General features: G+C 42.1%; 3 protein-coding genes and 1 long non-coding RNA gene across 4 annotated transcripts in view; 3 read left to right on the forward strand and 1 right to left on the reverse strand.

The window, feature by feature from the left end:
* The window catches only part of LOC134798034 (pregnancy zone protein-like), a 54,923-nt gene extending 51,152 nt beyond the window's left edge, over positions 1–3,771 (forward strand). Inside the window, exons 26-29 of the mRNA XM_063770364.1 lie at positions 603–685; positions 1,598–1,669; positions 2,260–2,377; positions 3,539–3,771. Of these exons, the coding sequence (XP_063626434.1) occupies positions 603–685; positions 1,598–1,669; positions 2,260–2,377; positions 3,539–3,771 (506 nt within the window). The remainder of the gene's footprint in view (positions 1–602; positions 686–1,597; positions 1,670–2,259; positions 2,378–3,538) is intronic.
* LOC134798468 (uncharacterized) overlaps positions 1–24,345 on the forward strand; it is a 350,482-nt gene that overhangs the window by 261,988 nt on the left and 64,149 nt on the right. The window lies entirely within an intron of this gene.
* Positions 3,841–8,008, forward strand: LOC134798401 (dynein heavy chain-like protein 2). The gene is made up of 3 exons (XM_063770817.1): positions 3,841–3,930; positions 5,860–6,643; positions 7,391–8,008. The coding sequence occupies exons 2-3, from the start codon at positions 5,860–5,862 to the stop codon at positions 7,504–7,506; spliced, it is 900 nt and encodes a 299-aa protein (XP_063626887.1). The 5' UTR covers positions 3,841–3,930; the 3' UTR covers positions 7,507–8,008.
* LOC134798402 (F-actin-capping protein subunit alpha) lies at positions 21,350–24,300 on the reverse strand. Its single transcript, XM_063770818.1, has one exon. The coding sequence runs from the start codon at positions 24,264–24,266 to the stop codon at positions 23,400–23,402; it is 867 nt and encodes a 288-aa protein (XP_063626888.1). The 5' UTR covers positions 24,267–24,300; the 3' UTR covers positions 21,350–23,399.

A 24,345-nucleotide genomic window follows, 5' to 3' on the forward strand; every position in this document is an offset into this window, starting at 1 on the left:
CTGCGTGTTGGGCAGCCTCCCGAGGGCACCAAATTTTGATAGGTATTTTTAATATTAGTTATTTAAATTGTAGTTAGTTTTAGTTTTATGTTCCTGTTTATGTCTTTTAGTAATTTATATTAATAAATCTCTTTACCGGTTGCATCCAACACGCACCGTTGGTTCTAAGGGTGGTGTTCCATCTGTCCAATATTTTGGTCCAATGTCATTGCGTCTCACTCTCTCATTAAGCCAAATGTGAGACAAAAGACACATTGGACAAAGAAATTGGCGGAATTAGTCTAAGTTAAAGATGGTTCAGTAGTAGCTTATTTACTACTTGTTTGAAGATACCTAATTTGCATTCAGTAAGCAAAAAGTAGTGCTCAGTAGAAACGTGCTCTGCTTTGTCGACAAACCTGTCTGATTTTAAGGATGACTCACGCTAGACCGGGCCGTGCCCGGACCGCGGCCTCCGACAATGTAATTTTCTATGACGGCTGATCGGTGATCACGTGGTGCTTTCCATAGAAAACGAAGCTCCGGCCCGGCCACGGCCCGGTATATAACGTCTAACGTGAGTCATCCTTTAGAGTATTTTAAAATTATATTCCTCATCGTAGGGTCCGGATGCACTCTGATCCAAGCCACGCGCGCCTACCACACTCTTACACCGGTATCCAGTGACACCATGCTCTCTGTACAGGTATGGAATTTTAACACACGACAGAGGATTTGCTATATACATTGTGGCCTAAAATTAATAAATTGACATTCACAATTCACAAATGCTCTACAATTTTCAGCTAATATTATAACCGGACCTCCTAAGTCCCTGCGTATTTTTTTTGTACATATTCCAAAATCTATTTTGAACTTTATTGTGTATTAACTAAGGGTTTCAATTTCAAAAACAAAACAATTGCTTCTGGGTCTCAGGAGGTTAACCGAAACTCTATTTTCAAGTCCTTCTGTTTGTAATATTAGTTGTAAATTGTTGAGCGACACACGTGACATCCATTGCCAAGTAGCAGTACTGATAATTCCGCTACTTGGCGCTAGAAGTCGACTACGAAAATAATAGGCGTTTTGGTAACAAAACTGGTACATGCAGTGACCACTCTGTGCTTACCTAGTAGTACTTATTTTTCTATGATTATGGGAACTGCGCCTACGAGAAAAATACAAGCATGACCGCACTTTCCCTTTACTTACTGAGAAAAGCAGTCACGGTCCAGGTCCTTTACTCATAATAGTTGAGCTATTTATCCCTTGGGGGCATTTGCATTAAGGGGCCCACAGATTACCAGTTCGCCGGACGATGTCAGCCTGTCAGTTGTTAGGAACTGTCACCCTTTGCGATTACGTAGGCAATAGAGCCCTTAGCTTCGCCTTACCGGGCCCAAACAGGAGGCAAACCAAGGCAGCGGTGGCGCAACGTCATCGCCAAAGATTTAAACGCCTACAGGGGTTAGCGGGAACCGATGTCCGGGATAGAGCGAAGTGGAAGGAGAAAAGTAGGAAAGCGGACCCCGTCATAGTACGGGACAAACGCTAGGAGGATGAAGATGAACTGGTAATCTGTGGGCCCCTTTATTGTTTGTAATGTTTGTGACAGGTATCGGTGCGCACCGACGGCGCTTTCAACTGCGACAACGGCACCAACTGCTTCTGCGCTGCTGTTGTTGAGGTACCTAGCAAAGATGACACCTAATCGTATAAAGTTAGTCCAAAATAAGTCTGCAGCGATTTAGATAGCCCAGACTGTGCTAGTGTGTAAACGTCAAACTTCTATAAAATTATGACGTATAAATTACACTTGCACAGTTTGTGCTGTCAAAATCGTTGCAGAGTTATCTTGGTCTAACTCTATCGATGAACGCCAAACGGAAAGAAAAAATGTAACGGGATGACACCTGCTATGTCACGTGACTATTTCCATAAATTATTTAAGTTTCAATTGGCGTTTTTGAGAATTTATATTTTCAGTGATATTTTTTTATTTAGAGACGGTCGTGTCGTAATAATATTAGGCTGGCAAATTTCATGTTCCATGCCCTAAGCGAGAGACGCTCCGGCAATGGTTTTTCGTACAAAATTGCTGATCTGGGCCAGCAAAGCGGCCATGAGCGCGCGTCACTTAGAAAGCACTGTGGTTAATTACGTGACAGGAATTACCGGCATTGTGTCCAAATGGCCTCGTGTCGTTTGACCGTTTAGCACACTCGGCCAGCAATTTCCTATTTCCTGATTATGATATGATATAATTTACTATTGCAGGCGTGTGTGATATGGACGGGCGAGTTCCCCGAGATGGCGCTACTGGACATCACGCTGCCCGGTGGCTTCGGCGCAGACGCAGCGCTACTCTATGCTCAGCTACAGAAGACTGATACACGTATGTATAAGTAGTGTAGTGTGGCTGGAGAGTATGGGAGACCGAGGTGAGGTATCGAGCTGGAAAAAACGATGCTATCGCATCCCACCGTCCGGTGGTCCCTCAATATGCGTCCTTGCCTATAGATAATTTATATATACCGCAAAATTGACGTTGTTTCAACTCATCTCGGTCTCCCCTACGTAATGATGCCGATTAATTTAGCTAAATCTATTCATTGCTGAAGCCAGACTTTAGGATCGACATAGAGTGCGGCTCTGCGCAGCCTGCACCTACCAGCTTCCCTGAACCGTCTGGACCAGTTTTAGGCAATGTTAATAAAAATAAATAAAATAGCCTTTATTTACAGAACAAAGAACAGTTGAACATTATCTCTCTATTATCTCCCATCTTTTGTATTCTTTGTCTGCTTGCCCTTCGGCAAAGGCCTCCTCCAACCTTCTCCACTCTCTCCGATCTATTGCCACTCTACTCCAGGTACGGCCAGCTACCTGCGCGATGTCATCGTCCCATCTCATTAGAGGTTTCTATGCCTTTCTTTTTCCCTCTCTTGGGTACCATTGGGTGACTCGCTTGCTCCATTTGTCTGTGCCTCGGATGATATGGCCAGCCATTAGGCAATGTTATTCACAATCAGGAATTGAGCATTTATCTTTGATTTTGGGGACTTACTAGACGACATGATTTTCTGCACATATTTTTTACACACCATGGTACAATCACGGACTTTAACTGTTGAGCCATTTAGGGTTTAGGTACTTTACATTAGAGATGGCATAGCGTTATTATTGACAACCAAATTAGATTGAACCGTAAATGGGTCAACAATTAAAGTTTGTGACCGTACGGTCAGCCAAGAAAGTGGTTTACCACTTTTCGACTCTATCAATCAGATAATAGAGTCGAAAAGTGGCAAACCACTTTCAATACATGGTTGTAACAGTAAAATTCAAACAAGTAGTACAGTCAAGTGTAAAAATATTGGTGCACAAATCATCTCAAAAATATGTCCCATAGCTCTTATATCAGCGAATTAGGAACTATGGGACATATTTTTGAGTAAGTGGTCTACACCCATATTTTTACACTTGACTGTATAAGTGTACCTACACCTTTTATAGGGTACAGCAAATTCGTTTTAATATTCATGTTGTGTTCCAGTTCTTCGCCGTATCGAGCTATCCCCAAGCGCTGGTCGCACCACGCTGTACTTAGCAGCTCGTGGCGGTCGCCTGCACGGAGCTCATAGATGCTTTACCGTACACGCCGTGGGACCGGCAGCAGCTACCAAACCGGCTTATGTCAGGGTTCAGGATTATTATGTACCAGCGCATAATGACACGCAGGTATGTGACTATCTCACAGTACCTATGAGACGCGCATCTACACTGTGACGAAATGTTCTGTTCTGTAACACGCGTTATACCTCGTTGTGGAGGCTGCATGATGCTCATCGGTGCTTCACCGTCCACGCCGTGGGACTGGCAGCAGCTACCAAACCGGCTTATGTCAGGGTTCAGGATTATTATGTACCAGCGCATAATGACACGCAGGTATGTGACTATCTCACAGTACCTATGAGACGCGCATCTACACTGTGACGAAATGTTCTGTTCTGTAACACGCGGTATACCTCGTTGTGGAGGCTGCATGATGCTCATCGGTGCGTTACCGTCCACGCCGTGAGACCGGCGGCAGCTACCAAACCGGCTTATGTCAGGGTTCAGGATTATTATGTACCAGCGCATAATGACACGCAGGTATGTGACTATCTCACAGTACCTATGAGACGCGCATCTACACTGTGACGAAATGTTCTATTCTGTTACACGCGGTATACCTCGTGGTGGAGGTTGCATGATGCTCATCGGTGCGTTACCGTCCACGCCGTGAGACCGGCGGCAGCTACCAAACCGGCTTATGTCAGGGTTCAGGATTATTATATTTATTATGTACCAGCGCATAATGACACGCAGGTATGTGACTATCTCACAGTACCTATGAGACGCGCATCTACACTGTGACGAAATGTTGTGTTCTGTAACACGCGGTATACCTCGTTGTGGAGGCTGCATGATGCTCATCGGTGCGTTACCGTCCACGCCGTGGGACCGGCGGCAGCTACCAAACCGGCTTATGTCAGGGTTCAGGATTATTATGTACCAGCGCATAATGACACACAGGTATGTGACTAACTATCTCACAGTACCTATGAGACGCGCATCTACACTGTGACGAAATGTTCTGTTCTGTAACACGCGGTATACCTCGTGGTGGAGGTTGCATGATGCTCATCGGTGCTTTACCGTCCATGCCATAGGACTGGCCGAAGCTACCAAACCGGCTGATGTCAGGGTTCAGGATTATTATGTACCAGCGCATAATGACACACAGGTATGTGACTAACTATCTCACAGTAGGTATAGATAAAATTCTTTCAATTGAGCTTGTTCACTTACCTGTACTAACAATGGTATTGTTCTATTACAATCCTATTATCTGCTTTTGTTCTCGTAGGCGCCAACCAATTTACTTACAAAATAAGTTAGAAGTACATTGCATGTATATTGAATTCTAAACCTTATTTCTTGTTGAATGGGGGTTAAAATGGTCTAAAAAGATAATATCATATTCAATCTTTTGGAAAGTCACATGCATCTTAGCCACGACAGGTGTCGATGGTTGTTAAATGCAAAAAAAGTCGGGTTAGCCATTATTTAGTTAGTGTATTTTGTAGTCTATTGTTTAAAGAAATAGAGTCGTTAATCTATACTAACATTTCAAGGCGGTTATAATCTGCTTTTACTGCGAGGGGATTATCCTAATTTGTGGTTTACCACTCAATGGTATTGTATTCTTGAGACTCTTTGAGTAAACTAGCTCAGATCGCTTGATTCACACTATACCTATGAGACGCGTATCTACATTGTGACGAAATGTTATGTTCTGTAACACGCGGTATACCTCGTGGTGGAGGTTGCATGATGCTCATCGGTGCTTCACCGTCCACGCCGTGGGACCGGCCGCAGCTACCAAACCGACTTATGTCAGGGTTCAGGATTATTACCTATGTACCAGCACTTAATGACACTCAGGTATGTGTGTTATTTTGGTGTCCCATAGAGCGCTCTTCATTTTATTTTTAGATATATGCTGTACCTATTGGTAGAGGTTCTCGACATGGAGCTCATCAAGTGTACGCAAAAGGACCAGATAAATATTAAGCAAGGACTGCAAAACCTCTAAAAAAGTTTCAATACAACTGTGGCTAGAACGTTACGGTTATGGCTGTCTTGACGAAGTCGTTTCGTTATAATTTTATGCTTTAATCATAACGAAACCTTTTCTAAGTGCTACCATTGTTACATATAGGTACGTGGTAGGTAGAATAGATACATAATATCTGTAACTTATCAATGATTCTGGAAAAAGAGTCTATTAACATTAAATAAGTACAAAGTACAACACACTTTTCATTTCAGATGTACACGATACCAGAAGATTGTCCATCGAGGATCTCACAAAGAAGCAACGACTATCTACGTTCAGACAACTTGTTCACCAAATCCCTATCAGAAGACGGTGAGATCCTGATCAACGACGAATTTACTCTCGAGGATGTGCCTCTAGAAGATCCTATTTACGATAATCTGACGAAGAAAGACGCGACAGAAAATAAAAATATAGTTGAAAATAAACCCAGTAACATAGAAGATGTGACAAGGAAAGATGAGACAGAAAATAAAAATATAGTAGAAAATAAACCCAGTAACATAGAAGAAGATAATCTGACAAAGCAAGATGAGACAGAAAGTAAAAATACAGATAAAAAAGTTAGTAACTTAGAAGCAGATAATGAAAGGAAACCTAAATTAGAATCTGAAAATGAAATCATTAGGATTGATGATAAAATTGAGAGGAATTTCGACAATATAGATGGTATCGTCATTAATCCAGGGATAAAAGATAATAATACAAATATTGATAAACCAGTTGACGATTCAGAAGGAGTAAACAATAACACCAACGTAGATAAACCAGTTGATGCAGAAACAGAACTTCCAGAAGCGAAAGAAGTAAGAACAGAGCATAGAATAGAAGTAAGAGATGATACTAAGCAAGAAGCAGAAGTAGACAATCCGAAGCTATCGAGTTTCCATGTGGTAAATTCGGAGAAAGATCTGGATGTTCCCGAAGGGATTGAAGGGCCGGTGCCTGTGGTTGTATTGCCACCTCCGAATTTTGTATCGGTTCCTCCTATTACGGGTAAGTACAAAATACGTAAATTACCTATGCATGATCCGGTATGACAAATAATTATGACTTAGTTACTAGTTTGGGCGATGACCCTAAATTAGTCTTGGCCTCCAATACAAGAGCACGCCATTTTACCCGGTCCTGTTCGGATTCAAAATGAGTCTTGCCCTCCAATACAAGAGCACGCCATTTTACCCGGTCCTGTCCAACAAAAAAATACCAAAACTATGAACATGATCATAAAAAAATTATGGGACATGAAACAGTAGCGGAATCTATGAGGATGAGGACATTGGCGGGATAGAAGTATTTTTTCTCAATTTTCATTTTTTCCCCGATGTCATCGCCCCGGAAAGTCACCCAGTAAGGTCAACCGGGATTTTCTAATTCCGGGGTTATTGCGTCTATTATTTATTTTTCAAATACGATTACCTAGTCGTAACGCCCTCTATGTTACGTGTTATTTCCAAATTATGATGATGGTATCCTGTTGTCCCTCATCAGGGACATAGGACTCTCAGAAGGGATTTCCACTGTTCACGGTCCTGCGCGGCCCCCCTTTAGCTCCGTCCAAGGTTATTACCAAGTAGCTCAGGCTTTTATCAATATAGATGCCAGCTCTTGTTATACACGTTGTTTAAAAAATAAATTAAATAGACGTAATAAACCCCATCATAGGTACCTACTTGTATTTATCCCGGTCGACCTTACCTCAATTTGGACTCACTAAAATATTGACATGTTTATATTTTACAGCACCTAACGCAGCCTTCCCGTCTGTCCAAGCCAACCCAAAGGCGTTCTACAGCAACCCGCCCTACAGTTTCTACATCTATTCTGAACCTAGGCATAGATACGTGTATAAGCGCTAGACTGATAGTTTTAAATTGTGAGTAGGTCCCTGCTATTCTTCAGTAAAATTGTGTCTTTATCAGGAGTCCAATATCAATTTAGTTGATAAAATTATAATGGAAGTAAAAGAATAGGTTTACATAGTCTGCTGAATTAATTAAGGTTGATATTAGCGCCATCTAACGATTACATTGTGCACTTAAATAAGCACCAAGTTCACGACTCTGTGAACTGTTTACATGTTTAGTTCATCTGAAGCTACATAGATGTCGCTAATATAACTAATTGTATAAATTTACTCATTTTCCGGGAAGATACGTTACTAAAGGATTACACCTAAATTATTTCGTTTAAAATATTATTAAATAAGGAAAACTTGTCCTTTACTAGTAAATACATAGTTTAAGAGTATTTATTATATAATCTCAGTGGATTTTTGGAGTCCCTGAGCCCTTAGTCGTAAGCAAGATTGTGAATCCGCCGCCCTTGTATGAAGGCTGTGATTAAACGATTTTATACCGAGGCTAGTGCTGTTTTTTGTCCCACTCCTTTTCAGGCGTACTTATATAATCTGTCGCTGTCTGGCATACAGTCAGCAGCAGAAGTTGCGAAGCGGACGAGGTGTTCAAAATTACCTTGACACGCTCTTATTCTCTTAACAAGAAAGTCGCGTCAAGATCATTAAATATTGCTGCTTCTGCTGCTGACTGTACCTAACTACCTACATAATATGTGATCATATAGACAACTCTTTTGTAAAACTGCTAGATCAGTAGGGCTACCGCCAATACCGAAAATCGTCAATTGCGGGCATTTTTCTCTGTCACTCTAATTACGCCTTCATTGGAGTAAAAGAGTAAGATCCCCGCAATTTGCGAATTTCGGTTTTCGCGGTAGCCCCTCAGGGGTCTCCAAACTCTTCGAGTTATTAACCCAAGGGCTCCACCTCCGTTTCCTTTTCGAGGGACGGATTGTACAAAATTTGGCACTTTTCGCGGTCCAAATTAGCCGTAGTAATCGCTGTGCTAGATTTCTAGATTAAGATATTATTTTAACGCATAGTCTCATCCGCTACTATCTATCTATCTAATACCTTTAAACGAGCAATTCTTGTATACCTATTCATTTATTTATAATATATATTAGGTTAGGTACCTATATTTCGGGGATCTCGGAGACGGCTCTAATGAAATTTGGTAAGTATATGGGGGTTTTCGGGGCCGAAAAATCGATCTAGCTGGGCCTTATCTTTAAGAAAACGCGCATTTTTGAGTTTTTATGTTTTCCAAGCAAAGCTCGGTCTCCCAGATATTATCAGTATAACACTACCCTACTTTTCATTGCCGCCTCTGAATGCAGCTAATTATAAATATAAACCCAGATATTAATAACTTGTCCCAGTCATCTAGTAATCTGAATTCCCACCGGTTTTACGTAACTGTGTGTTAAATGTGAAAGAACACCAATTTTATCAGTGTATATTTTCTTATAGGTATATTATAGAGTCACTATACAGACCTAATACAGACAGCTTCAAAAGTAGCGGGTCTATACAAGTGTTCCTAAAACCAACGCCAAGACTTAAATGGCTTATCGAACAGCTGATGGGCTAAAAGATTAAGCAAATCTACCCTTAATTAAAATCTCATAATAGTTTTTGAGATATCTGTACTTTTATACAGGTAGGTACCTTTTATAACAAGAAGCGGTATCATGGTCGCATTTTTATCACCTGTCATGCCATGCGTCACTTTCTCACTTACATATTTGTTAGAACGTGACAGGCATGGTGACAAATGATAAAGAGCCGATCTTAGCCCTACAGGATTCTTATAAAAGTGCCGATATCTCAAAAAACGAGATTTTCACGTCTGTTCATTTGCAACCCAACTTGAAGTTTTTATTAGGTTATGGGCCCAGCACGCTTGCACTGCGCCACTCTGCTCAATGAAAATGAAGAGAAAATTCGGTCAGGATCCTTACCATACATATTATTCTCCTTATTTATTTCTCCTCTTAAGTTAGGTTATTTATAATATGAATATAAAAGTAAAATATAAAAACATTTACAAAACAATATAAAATACATATAAACACATTATAAAAAACCTAACCTAGATTGCCGCCGGCAGCGGGGCTTGGCCCAAGCTGCCGGTGGTCAGGGCCGCAGAGTGAGGAACCGACGTACTATACGCGCCGTGTCCAAAATTACCGCCTTCTGCATCTGACCCTTGATCCAACCACCCAGCGAGAGTCTCTCTAGGTGTTGGTCGAGACTCTTCGCTATTAGACCGTTCACTGAAATATATACATATTATTATTATTTGTATGTCTTTCCCATCACGGAACAATGGTGTTCCGGACCTTTGGGAGGCGTGCGCGGAGCCGAAGCCAACACGTAGAGGCCCTTTTGACACTTTAATGAAATGTAAGGGGTACACCGAGCGGAGGCTGCCCTTGCCCGTGTCATGGGACGCACGCAGAGGCAGCACCCGCCAGGGTGTAAGGACTATTGAGAGTTGATGGAATCTAAAATGAACTAGGTTATTGGGTGAAAGCGATGGACTAAGAACTGAGCTATGGGGTAAAAAACCGGACGCCTGCCTAATAAAACGGTATGCAATTTTATTTCCGGCAGACGGTGACTCGCCCTCACAAGATGGGCCCCCACAAAAAGCGACATCTAGGATGGCTCAAGGGCAACACCGGTGTGAGCGGCTCAGGGGTGTCGAGAGGTGTGCGCCGCTTTCTACCCAGTGGCTGTTAACAGCCACTGTGCCAACTCGCGTCTTATGCATATTTCACTTCCACCCCTGGAGCTTATAGCTCTAACGACTCCACTCTGGCCGGCCGGCTAAGGCAAGCCAGAGGCAGAGAATCCTGTCCCACCCACCCTCCTTGCAGGTAACAGAACTCTCCAGGAGCACTCGGGTACGTGAGGTCGCTAATCCCCAACAGCTCGCCACAAGCTGCCCTGCGTTGACTGATTGCACTGGTAAAACCAGCGGGCGATGGGGTCGTCACATCCCTACGCCAAATTATTATTATTATTCTCTTTATTTATTTCTCATCTTAAGTTAGGTTATTTTATAATATGAATATAAAAGTAAAATATAAAAACACTTACAAAACAATAAAAATTAATATAAACACATTATAAAAAACCTAACCTAGGGTGCCGCCAGCAGCGGGGCAAGGCCCAAGCTACCGGTGGTCAGGGCTGCAGAGAGAGGAACCGGCGGACTATCCGCGCCGTGTCCAAGATCACCGCCTTCTGCATCTGACCCTTGATCCAACCACCTAGCGAGAGTCTCTCAAGGTGTTGGTCGAGACTCTTCGCTATTAGACCGTTTACTGAAACGACTATCGGGACAATGATCGTCGAATCAACATCCCACATGGCGGTTATCTCGTGAGCCAAGTCTAGGTACTTACTGGACTTGTCCTTCTCGGCCTTCACGAGATTCTCATCATGGGGGATGGTGATGTCAACGAGCACGGCCCGACGTTGCGATCGATCTATTATCACAATATCAGGCTTATTGGCTACAATAGTCCTGTCAGTGATGATAGATCGATCCCAATAGAGCGTGGCACGACCATTCTCGAGAACAGGCGCAGGTAAGTACTTGTAGTACGGTACTTCGCGGTCCACAAGGTCATATAGAAGAGCAAGTTGCTGGTGAATAATCCTGGCTACGAGATTATGTCTGTGCAAGTACTCGCCGTTAGCAAGATGAGAGCAACCGGAAATGATATGCCTGAGTGACTCTCCGGGACGGCGGCATGCCCGACAGATGTCGACCGTACCGTCCTTCAGGATATATTTCCGATAGTTGTTCGTCATCATCACTTCGTCCGCAATTGCACAGGCAAAACCCTCGGTTTCTCCGAAGAGGTCCCCGAATCGTAACCAGTTCACCGACGCGAGCAGGTCCACATCGGGTCCCGTGAGGGCCTTGTAGAACCGCCCGTGTAGCACCTTACTCTCCCATGCCGCCTTGCGATCCGCAGTACTTAGTACCACAGGTTTGCGCCAGTTCTCGTTTGCCAAGGAAAGCGGCGTGAGGTTCCTATCTACTGCCACCACATCACGATGCATCCCACACTCGTTGTTAAGGAAATAGTTCCTGAGATTGTACACCTCGTGGTTGTGGAGATCCTTGGCGTTTAGGAAGCCTCGGCCTCCACACTTCCGTGGGATGTACAATCTCATAACTGACGAGCGTGGGTGTAGCATGCGATGTGCGGTGAGCAGTGATCGGACCCTCCGATCCAGGGCGTCCAGCTCGGTCTGAGTCCACCTTAGTATGCCAAAGGAGTATGTGAGTAGGGGCATTACCCAGGCGTTGAAGGCGCGCACTTTGTTGCCTCCTGACAAAAGACTGTTAAGGACTTTTGTGAGCCGACTGAAAAAGCGCTCCTTCACCGACCGTCTAATACCCTCGTCCTCAATACCCAACGACTGTGACATACCAAGGTATTTATAGGTTTCTGATTCAGAGATAGATCTGAAAGACATTGTCTCAGAAAGTTGTAAATTTGTTGAATTTACAACCCTCCCCCGCTGTACATGCATAACCGCACATTTATCGACACCAAACTCCATGTGGATGGCACTACTGAAGACTTCGGTGGTTTTCAGTAGCTCCAACAAGTCTTGGCTATTTGGTGCAAATAATTTGAGGTCATCCATGTACAGAAGGTGAGAAATGACTTCACCCTCTCTCCGAAGCCGACAACCTAGTCCCAAATCCTTCAGCAGGGTGCTGAGGGGATTCAAAGCTAGGCAGAACCACAGGGGACTCAGACTGTCGCCCTGAAAGATTCCTCGCTCAATCCTTATAAAATCCTGCGGGCCAGGGCGGTCATCCCGGCCTCCTGGTTGACGAAGGACTGTGGTCCACTGTCTCATACACGCGCTTAGGAAGGCTCTCAAAGCTGCATCAACTTTATACAGCTCTAAGACCCTCCCCAACCATGAATGAGGCACCGAATCATAGGCCTTCTTGTAGTCAATCCAAGCGGCCGAGAGGGCACCCTTGTTCCGCCGGATTTGTTGGCAGATGGTCATGTCTATGAGGAGGAGCTCTTTAGTACCACGGGACAAATTATTATTATTATTATTATTCTCTTTATTTATTTTTCGTCTTACGTTAGGGTTTTTATAATATGAATATAAAAGTAAAATATAAAAACACTTACAAAACGATAAAAAAAAAAACATATAAACACATTATAAAAAACCTAACCTAGGGTACCGCCAGCAGCGGGGCAAGGCCCAAGCTACCGGTGGTCAGGGCTGCAGAGAGAGGAACCGGCGGACTATCCGCGCCGTGTCCAAGATCACCGCCTTCTTATTATTATTATTATTATTAATACATTTAATTCAAGCAACATGGACATATAAATGTATGTATGTATTCATATTTAATTACACAAACGGATCTACCGCGATATAATTTCATTGTTTTTACCTTAAATTCCGACGTTTCAGCTGAGTTGCACCAGCTGTGGTCACGGAAAGACCCGTTTGTGTAATTAAATATGTGTACAAACCGCGAGAGTAAAGTACTATATAAATGTATTTCCTTTTAAAAAGGTATTTCAAAGAGAGGCGAAGATGAATGACAATCGTGATCGTACGTGTCCAAAAACAATATAGCCAGTGAAATTAACACCAACAGAACTTAAATACCAACGATATGATAACGTTATCGCCAGGAAGATAGAACTGACTGCACAATACGGGAAGAGATAACTTTGTTTTCTGTATTACTAGTTTTCTTTGTTTTCGTGTGTGTAGGCAGGTACAAATGATTCTCATTGGTCCCATATATATTTCCTAGGTTTTCAGGGTTCGTCCCATAGTATAATAGTAGGTACTTAAAAGTTGCTCAGTATGACCTCCAAAATATGGCGCAGAGGGCGCCGTGGTGGAATGTCATCGATCCCAGTGTGGTGGTGAAACGCCGGAGTGGGTTTAGTGGGTAGGGCCAAATTCTCCCCCCCCCCCCCCCCTCTCGTCGGGAGGAGACAGGAGCGGAGAGTCCCACACACCGTGCATATTAAACGAGACGGAAATGGTGCCTTTCTCCCGTGCCTTTAAACACTCTACTTTTCATATCGAATGCGAGGAAACCAAACAAGGCAAAGCAGCAGCAGTAATTGAAGTACCTAATTAGACCTAAGGCCATGATTTTTTTCCTTAGGACTTACTTGCAATCGGAGACTTTACATGTGTGAAGATTAATAACCCCTAGCGAAAATCATTTAGATTGCAATATTTACGAAAACACACATTTTTTAACAAACTGCAGTAATTTTTAATAAGTAACACCACTGTTGTAAATATACTACAATTAACTACTACACGTCTACACTATAGGGTCGTTCTCTCATTTCGTGCAAATCGGTGATGTTCTCTCGATTTGTAAATTTTCTTTTAAATGGTAAATTTTTGGGTTTTCATGCATTGTGGATTCATTTATTGACACTTTTATGCTAAAGGCACCTTCGTAACCTTATTCCTTTTCATTTAATAAGACTGGTGGTAATGAACTGCGCGCTGGTAATGAAATGGGCATGGATGGTAATTTTATCAGTGGAGGGTAATGAAACAAACTTATGAAATCGCAATAAAAAAACTTTAGTTAACGAAAATTAACACCATTCATATAATGAACAACATTAAAATCACGTGTCTTAAGCGCTGTGCAGACGATCAAGCCGACTTAGCAAATACTCCGGCTTGACAATCGCGACTTATGATTTACCACCTAGCTTGTAGCGATTGTCAAGCACAATTTACGTGATTGAAGACGTATTTCGTATTGTTTATTTATTTAATGATCACACAGCACTACATCAGTCTTGTCACCAACACACTGAGAAACTACATACTTTAATTTAAAATTAACATCCAAATACACTCGACTGCCAATCCATCCACCGTAGCTCCATAAACTCGCAAAATCTCAAGCACTCATGAGTCAACAGGAGATGCACAAGGAGAAGCCTAAGGGTTATATTTCTAATGTCCGGTACAAAAAGTCTTACAAGCCTCTCTACTAGTTCAAGGCAGCCAGAGTCTCCACGAAAAGCCCAACAAGCTAAAAGTAGTAGGCTTAAGTTGTGCCTCACCTCCAAAGAAATGAAGCCCAGGGTTCCTAAAATAAATATTTTTTGGTAATACACCCTAAGGAAATTCCTTTGGACCTTTTCCAATAGTAGAATGTACGTTGACTCGTAAGGGATCCAGGCTAATGCTGACGCCTCCGACTTGCTTCTGACCAGAACATTGTAAAAAACTTTTATGGGGCAAGGGTCACGGAATTCTCTGACGTTGCGAGTGACAAAGCCTAATCTACTGAAGCTACAGTACCAAGTGCTTTGATATGGTCGTGAAATGTTAGCCGCGTATCGAATATGACCGCAAGATCCTTTACTGAGACGACTCTTGTTATTGCAAGAGTCTATTGATCTAAGAGTCTATTGGCTCAGGTCCAAGAAAAAATTGAGCATGTGTAGGAAATAGGGCTTGATTAAAACTACACACTTGACACTTAGCCGCATTGAAAGTCAGTTTGTTATCCCGACTCCATTGGAACAGAGATGAAACTTCCTCCTGCAGCAACTTACAATCCTCCTCCTTCTCAACTCAATATACCAATTTATGATCGTTGGCGTAGAGTAGACAACGAGCGTTATGGATAACCGAGGGCAGGTCATTGACCATTATTCCAAATAGGAAAGATTGAACCTTGGCTGTCACCAGAACGAGTATGGTACGGATCTGGTACGAAGTGGCCATGCTGGTCGTTGCGTACTGCGGTTGATCACGCAGATAACTGGCAAAAATGTTAAGCAAATGTGGATTGAACCCAATAGCGTCTAGTTTGTGTAGGAATACATCGTTACCCACACGATTGAAGGCTTTTCGGAAATCATAATACAGGACGTCTATCAGGATACCCATATCCAGATGCTCTGAGATGGTGTCAACCAAGGTCAGGTTAGTTTTCACAGACCGTTTCGCTCTGAAACCATGCTGAGTGTTGCACAGGAATAATGGTTTCACTTGTTTCGACAACGTGCCATGGAGTATGGACTCAAACAGCTTTGCTGAAACTGAAAGAAAAGAATACCTTGACTTTGGGATCGGTCTTATCCGTGAAATTTTCCAATGGTGAGGATATGTACTTGTAGAGAGTAGGTACCAGATTAAGCATGGAGTGTATTGGACCATTCAAATGCTCTAAACACCCCTTTAAGATATATGCAGGTACCTTAGTAGTCTGGACCAACAGCATAGAAGCCCGAAAAACTTACTTTGGTGTTAAGACCCCTTATGCAGGTACCTAAGTAGTCTGGACCAACAGCATAGAAGCACGAAAAACTTACTTTGGTGTTAAGACCCCTTACATTTTGGTAAATTAGATCCAGTGAAGGTTTCAAATCAGGATTCCGAACTAAGTATTACTGGTTGGTTTTTGTCTGACTCCCATTGACGTTGGATTTACGAAATAAATAATAAATAAATAATAAATAAATTCATTTATTCGCGACCAACTTGGATCAATAGTGTTAGTGACAGTTTTTATCTTAAGGCTAAAGTTAGTATCTATAATATAATATACACAATTATTTACTTACTAGCTAATTAACTACTACAATAACTATTTCTAATAAATAAATAAATAAGCAGATTTTCTCAATAAAAACAGTTTAGAGAAAATCCCCTCACCTACTTATTCCTGCGCACATGGATCATGCAGCAGTTATTTATATACAGGCCATCAACCCTGTCCGCAATCATGGTCAGGATGCTGTTGGAGCTGGCCCGTACTCTGCGCACCATGGATGTGGCTCGTTTGCGCATCGTGGTGTAGAAGCAGTCTACCCGCGCTTCCGCGAACATCCCTGACGCGCTACAGAATCTGGGCAACCCCATCAGCACCCTGTACGCGTTGTTATATTGAACGCGCAGAGCGTTGTACCGTTTATGCGTATAGTCTGCCCACAGGCTGCTCGTGTAGAAACTAGTACAGTAGGCTCTGAACAAACTGACTTTGACTTCTTTTGAGCAGTGAGCAAACCTGCGGGCTATCATATTCGCTCTGACGGACAACGCTCTGCGCTCACGCTCAATATCGGCATCATCTTTAAGGTCAGGGTTCACCAGATGTCCTAAATATTTAAATTGGTCAACGACGTTTAGAGGTTGACCATTTAATTTAACTGGTGGAAACGCCGGCGGGCATTTACCCTTGACCTTAAAAATAACGCATTCGCTTTTGTTGACGTTGTAAACCAACCCATGGCTAGCCGCGTATCGTTCACAAATTGAGATGAGTTTGGCAAGCCCACAAGCTGAAGCGCTGAGCAGCACCATGTCGTCGGCGTAGCTTAAGTTATTGACGCACACCCCATCTATGTGACAGCCGACACGGGTGCTGCTCAGCTCCTCTATTAGGGCGTTTACGTACAAGTTAAACAGTTTGGGCGAGGTCAGCCCGCCCTGCCTCACGCCGCATTCGAGCCCGTACGGTTGCGAATATGCGTCCGACCATCTCACGACATTGACCTGGTTATGGTACCAGTACTTAAATATACCTTGCACGTCAGCTGGCATTTTTAGCTCATCCAGCTTTTTCCACAGAATGTCATAATGAACCAGGTCAAATGCCTTGGATAGGTCTAGGAAGCACGCATAAATCGCCGTCCGTCTATCCGTATAGTACCTGACGGTCTGCTTCAGTGCCAAAATCGCACTCTCTGTAGACAACCCCGTTTTAAAACCAAACTGGTTGTCGTGAACCTTTAAATACTTGTCTATTTGGCAATTCAGCAGACCGTCAAGCACCTTAGCAGTTATCGTAGCGAGCGAAATGGGTCTATAGTTGCATTTGTCACTGACATCGCCAGTTTTGTTTTTCACTATTGGGATCACCACTGTTTTCGTCATGTCGGCGGGTAAGTAAGTGTGCTGCATACAAAAGGTGTATAACATCGCCAGTACCCTAGTCAGGTGTGGGCCGGCATGATGCAGGTGCTCGATGCTGAGGCCGTCGTGACCAGGAGACTTCCCTCGCGCGATAGACCTTAAGGCACTCCTAACGTCCTTTACGCTAAATGGAGTTCTCATCTCCTGTCCACACGGCCCACAACCTCCAGCACCCGCTGCCCGTGATGGTCCCAACGGTGATTTAACAGCAAAATGTTCTTTAAATAGTTGTGCTATAGACCCATTTTCGCTCACTCCCTCGATACTTACGGGCAGACCCGGCTTACCGCTCACTTTATTGGTAGATTTCCAAAATTTACAGAAATCTCGCTTAGAATGGTGTTCCGCAATGATGTCCATTTTAATCTGCTCTTCGTGTTTCTGACACCATTTTAAACGAGACCTGAAAATCCTCCGGGTTTCACACATTTCGTCATAAATTTGACCCGACCTAGGTTGCCCATGCCACAACCACAGCTTAAATTTATATTTAGCCTCCATGTGAGCCTTGCGTACATATTTGTTCCACCCTAATACCGGTTTATTCCTTTTAAACAACTTAGGATCGTAGTCATAGCTTAAAGTCGCAGCGTCGCTTAAGGCATTTATGATATCATTATACAATTTATCAATAGCTATTTTATGACTTGACTCGTTACACATTTTGCCACAACAATTGCGAAATAAATCAGGAAAATCTATACCTTTTAACTTTCTATTACATTCTTCAGTATAAAGCTTTATCTGTTCCTGCTTTCTATCGCCCCACACAATTTTATTAACTATTTTATTTGGCTGACATAAATATTTAGGCTTAACAAAATTTAAATCACATTCTATTATTAAGGGAAAATGATCAGACCACATTACATCCACTTTGACGTAAATATTAACAATAGAACGCGCGGCTGCTTTTGTTACCACACAGTGGTCTAACCATCTTCTGGACCCGTGCGCGTCACTAATAAAGGTATATGTTCCAGAATCCAAACCCAATTCGTCAACGTCAGCACATGTCCATTGTTGATCCGCACAGAAACACGTCAGTTCATTATAAAAAGGCTCGCCTGGGTGCGCGTTGAAATCGCCGAGTACGTACACAGACTCCGCAGTGTTATTATTAGCAATCGCACTTACCACAGCTAAACAATCCGTAAAGTCGATTAAGTTTTCCAACTTATCCGTCGGCATGTAGACGTTTAACACTAATAACGAAATGACCACGATTATCGGGCTACATAGTTGGAAATAAACAGGATTCATACATTGTCGAGGGTACTCCTATTTTGAAAGTCTTGGAGTCCCCTTTGAGCTTAAGTTCATCGACAGTGCACCATGAATAACAGCAGATATGCCCGTATGTCCTCCGATCCTCAAGCTATATTCCACAGATGGATGAACTTGCGATGGTCCACCGCCCTGAGAGGGATTTACTGCTGGTATCAGTTTTCTGAGATTTATCACGCACGGATTGGGAATTGTCGCTTTTGACGGCGGAGGCACTATTATTGCTTATCGGCCTGTGTTTATATTTCTGTAGTTTCTGCCCTTTATTCCAAACATGTGCCCCGTTCTCTACCTTATCGTCGACAGGTATCAGATGATTCCAACTCACTTAGTCTCTTAGTAACGTGTCAAATTTCTCAGCACAGTCCTTGAGTGCGGTCTGGTATTATATGTAGAGCGCCAGATTATGTTAATCTACTGCGCTCTAGTTAAATCCAAAAAATCACCAGTTGGGCTCCCCTATATATTATTACAGTTTACAGTTTTAAATGCTTATACCAACATTCTATTTATAATAACTTAACCCTCTTTCCATTAAATGCACTGCCTCAAATACATTATCATTACCTTCTAAATTCGTTCATTACCTTCCCTGGCAAAATTGGAAGGAAAAGAAATGAATGAAACAGATATGAATGAAGTTTTCGTCGCCTAGGTCGGTTGATATCAGACCTTGATTTCGCAGAATAAGCCACACGAAAGGCAACCCTAAAACACATCAATTAGGTATAATTTTAATAATGTACAATTGGTACTTACTGTATATATCACTAGATGGCGATGACGATTTATCTGAACCACACTCCTTCCCGACACGAGAGAACGTAGTTATTTTCGTCAAAAGCAACATACGGACGACCGCTGTGGTAGCACGCGGCCAACTGACTGACGAACAATGTGTTGTATCCGCGGGAATTGCTATATACCCTTGCTATATAGCAAAATATAGCTAATCCATTTCTCGCGTCGGTAATGAAGAAATTGCTTGGACCATCACTTGTAAAGCTGTATAGTTTTATTGTTAATTTCTTAGCGTATAATATTATAGGATATAAAACATAACTAAATTACTTGTTTACTGAACCAACAACAAGTTTTCTATTTTTAGTATCTTAAGGTTCAAATGGAGGTCAAAGTTTAACTTCACGCGTTACATGCAGAGAGGAATGAAAATAGTGGGGGTTAATTGTAAATATAAAGAAAATAACCACCTTTTTAGAATTGTTCATGGCGGGCCAATATACTTTAGGTCCTATGTTACAACCTTGCATTAACAGATATTCGAAAACACCATCACATTTTTGGTAAATTGCAAATAATACCGATTTGCACGAAATGCGAGAATGACCCTATAGCTAATATAGCCTCGCGGCAACCATTTATAGGTACCTTAAGCAATTTTAAGAAAAACTTGCCTAGCAGTAATTCCCTGATAACCACAAAAATGTACTATTGTTAGCATTACAATAACAACCAAAGTACTTAAGTCACATGACAAGTCATTACAGTAATTACCTATTATTTATACACGGTGGCCAAAAAATAAGTGCATTCCCGTTGCCAGAGGTTTTGGGATTATACTGAGCAACTTTTACTATGGGACCAACCGCGAAATAGCGAAAAAAAATTACCCTCCAATAGAAAATGGACCGGCCAAAATGTATGAAACAGCCAAATTTTTTTTCGCGATTTCGGTTGGTCCCATAGTAAAAGTTGCTCAGTATAATCCCAAAACCTCCCTGGCAACGGAAATGCACTTATTAATTGGCCAACCTGTATATTGTATGAATAATATGTACCTATATTATTATTCAATACTAATACTCAATGTTATTCTTATTATAGTTGAATCACTATCTCGAATTTACATAAGACCACTGTAACACCCTGTAATCTATGGCGGACAAAGAAATGAAATAATTCTAATTTCGACAATTTATGTAAGGGAACATATTCATTCTACATGTTCCATTTTGCCTCCCTTCCCTCGGTGGCCGCTTGTAGTAGGTATATGCCATGAACCTAACGGCGCGATTCGGGAAATGAATTAGAGATTCACTAGATATGTAATGTGACGTTCCACGGCAAAAGGTACCATTGCCGCCCCGGCTGAATATTGGAGCGGCGTTAATAATAGCGTAAGTGCCAGCCGCCATAAGGTACCTTTTACCGTGGAACGTCACATATCTTTACTATTTCATATCTAGTGAACCTCTAATTCATTTCCCGAATCGCGCCGTAAGAGTCCTAAGACCCTTCCTCCCCCCTGTGACAGACCAGGCGTGGTGTTTTGAAGACCCCCCTCCCCTAAACTGGTCACTTAGTATGGCCACGTTCGGCCAAAGAGAATATAGTGTATAGAGAGTTACTATCAAAGTAAATTATTTAGCCACAGTAAATTTACTGCCATCTTTCGACAGAAGATTAAAACTGTTAGAACGCCATTTGACTTTGATCCTTATTCTTTCACTGATATGTGTTAATTTGTTAAATATTGAAAATAATACTTTATCAAACTGTTCCCAATAAACCAGGAAATGGTGAACCATGAACAAAATAAAAGGAAACAATAGTTAGCAACATTTTAATATATATTTTTATTCAAATGAATTCAATCATACATTACAGAATACTTGAATTTTAAATGTACGTTCTTTATTAAAATAATTATAATAATTACAAAATAATCCTTATCAGCATATAATTACTTATAAAAAGAAATGTTTGCCTCCTCTTGAAGCAAAATATGGACAATAATTTACTGAATTTTCCATCGCTTGAGCAACTCTCCCGTTGTATTGAAAAATATTGGATTAGTATGTGCTCTGCTCAAAGTGGCTTTAAAGCTACATGGACAATTTTTTAAATTAACTATAATTAAATGCACCATTGAAACCATCGATATCTCCTTGCTGTCTACCGCTAACATAGATATTAAAAAATCATCAATTTTCTGTCACTTTGCATATTCAAGCAACAGAGGAAGATAGACGAAACAGATTTTCAATACTCTCTGTAGGCCCTGTCATGCGAGCAACATTAACCTCTTATATGCCATAAATTTAACTTCATTTCTCAACAGCAAACTGTTTATAACTCTAGGCGGGCTCTACATAAAAGGAAAGAAAAAAACTATGATTTTGATTATATTATGTGACCACTGACCGAACATTGCCAGGAAAATGGAATCATTATCTGATCAATTCAATTTAGCATTGATAAATGTGTTAACACCCACACTTGACGTAGTTTAAGATTTCCATCAAAACATTTGTTTTCTGACTGTAATTCTCTTGGCATTGAAGTCTTTTCTCACTTTTGCTGAGGTGCTATGTTTTGAAAATGTGAAATAATTAGCTATGCTCTCTATATGAATGGATCTAATAAAAAATGAATATTTACTGATAATTGACAATGTGCATAAAGTAATTGAAGAATTTGTTCATATTGCTCACATAACAATGTTTTTGTCTTCACCATCAGCTAAATAGTTTTGACACTTCAGCCCTGTAAAGATTTTAGAGTTTTATTTTTATATCGTTAAAATTTCATGTACTTTTGATTCCAGTTGCATCACACAAATAGTATGAATATTATATTAGGTATCGCCCTTGAATGGCGGAACGCGGATCCGCAAATCCGGAAACTATTAGAAAAAAAATTATCCCGGCACACGAGAGGTTAGAGCTTAAACTTGAAGCTTTTGTTAAATACACAAAACTCTGTTAGTGGAATTATGTTTGACATAAAAGCATTGTTGCATTGTTATCTTCATCAGGTATATCTTTTCTACCTATCCTCGTAAGGCCCAAGGTTCTACCTACAGTACTTATTCAGTTCGATTAAATTTAAATCATATCCAATTGGAACAGAATTGCATTTGTTCTGCGTCATTCAATTTTTATACAAAGCAAACTCAACTCTTTCTTCCAGTAAAGGTGCAAATTGCAGTGGCAAATTTTGGATTATTCATTTGTATGGCTGGGCCTTTTTGATTGTTTACAAAAATAATCTGAAGCGTTAAAGCAATCATTAAAAGTAAATCATAAACATAAGCAAATACATTTCAAGATTAATTGCTGACCCACCTTATGAGTCATGATTAATTTAAAGACAGGTAATACCTGTTACATTTCTGACTAAAAGTGATTACTTCATTTGTTGATAATAAGGGTGATTTCTAATTGTATTTTTATGCGCATAGCGTTATAAACAACCAATGAAATTTAACTTTTGGTCATGAAACGACACATATACTAAGTGACAGTCTGACCTTGTTATTTATATGTTTATGTCAGTACAATCTCTACAGGTCTTTAGTGTAAATACTGACATTTAAATCATCCTAGTACCACAAGCCTTTTAATATTCTTGCAACAATTACCAAATTAAGACGCTATAAGACCACAACCAGTCACTCGAAACTGTCAGTGATACCTTGCTTTCAGTAACAAAATGCAATAAAATTTAACAGTTACGATAGCGATTTCTCTATATAATCATAGATAAATACGCACCGGAGAACCGGAGCCCGTAAACATTTGAACAAGATTTACTCTTACGCGAATATGTACAGAGACGCGGAGCGCCCGCTGCGGCTCAGAGCGCAGCGGCGAGACATCATTGGCTCTTTAGCTCCTTGCCAATGGAATACGACACGAGCCGCGCCCAGTCTATCTTGCTGCGCGTCACGGGCAGCTGTCGCCGCAGCGCCTTGAATGTAGTGTCGCTCATAGTCTTGTAGTTGTCGGATATCGCGGTCTGATACGCGTTCTCGGCCTCGCCGACCAGTTTCACGAACTCCTTAGCGGTCGCAGTCTCACTATTCGCGACTATGGGCGCGCGGACCTCTTTCGAGCTGACTAACTGGACGTTTCCGTCCTCGTAGTAGTGCACCTGCACGCGCAGCACGCCGCGCAGCTCGGCGGCGCCTCCACCCACGGTCAGCGACCACACCGAGCGCCAGCGGCCGTTCCAGTAGTTCTTGGGCTGGAACTGGTGGTCCTCGATGCAGGCGACGAGCGACACGGCACCTGACTCAAGCGCGCGCCCCACCACAAGGCTAGCGCCGTGCTTGTAGTGTGCCGCCACGTACGCTGTCAGCTCTTCGTCCAGCGCCGCGCGCCACGGCTCCGCGACGCGATCTGGCTCGTAGGGCTCGTACTCGGAAGCCTCCTTACGCAGGTGATCATATTTGAACGAGCGCTTATTCCGCGGGTCGAAGAACCGTCCTCCGCTTAGCTCGTTGTGATCGGTCACTAGAGTGTGCAGCTCCGCCTCCTCCAGCCGCACGGGCGTGAGCTGGTCCTTGTTGTACTGAGAGAACGCCCCGCTCGCGCCCTCCTTCAGTAGGCTATCGTTATTCAATAGCACCCTCACATCGTTAAACACCTCATTGAATTCACCGGGCGGCGAATGGAGGATAAAATCTGAAACGATTCTAACTTTTTCCTGATCACTAATCACTTCGTCACCGTCCGCCGCCATGTTTAGCACTTTTGACACAAATGAGAAAAATGACGGTGTCGACGATTATGTTGCCAACTTAAAGAGCGTTCAGAATTCT

Source organism: Cydia splendana, chromosome 16, assembly GCF_910591565.1.
Source record: "Cydia splendana chromosome 16, ilCydSple1.2, whole genome shotgun sequence".
Classification (NCBI taxonomy): Eukaryota; Metazoa; Arthropoda; class Insecta; order Lepidoptera; family Tortricidae; genus Cydia; species Cydia splendana.

Coding starts and splice junctions, on each gene's coding strand:
- LOC134798401 (XM_063770817.1), top strand. CDS start 5,860: ATGTACACGATACCAGAAGATTGTCCATCGAGGATCTCACAAAGAAGC. Junction 6,644..7,390: donor ATCGGTTCCTCCTATTACGG/GTAAGTACAAAA, acceptor TATATTTTACAG/CACCTAACGCAGCCTTCCCG.
- LOC134798402 (XM_063770818.1), bottom strand. CDS start 24,266: ATGGCGGCGGACGGTGACGAAGTGATTAGTGATCAGGAAAAAGTTAGA.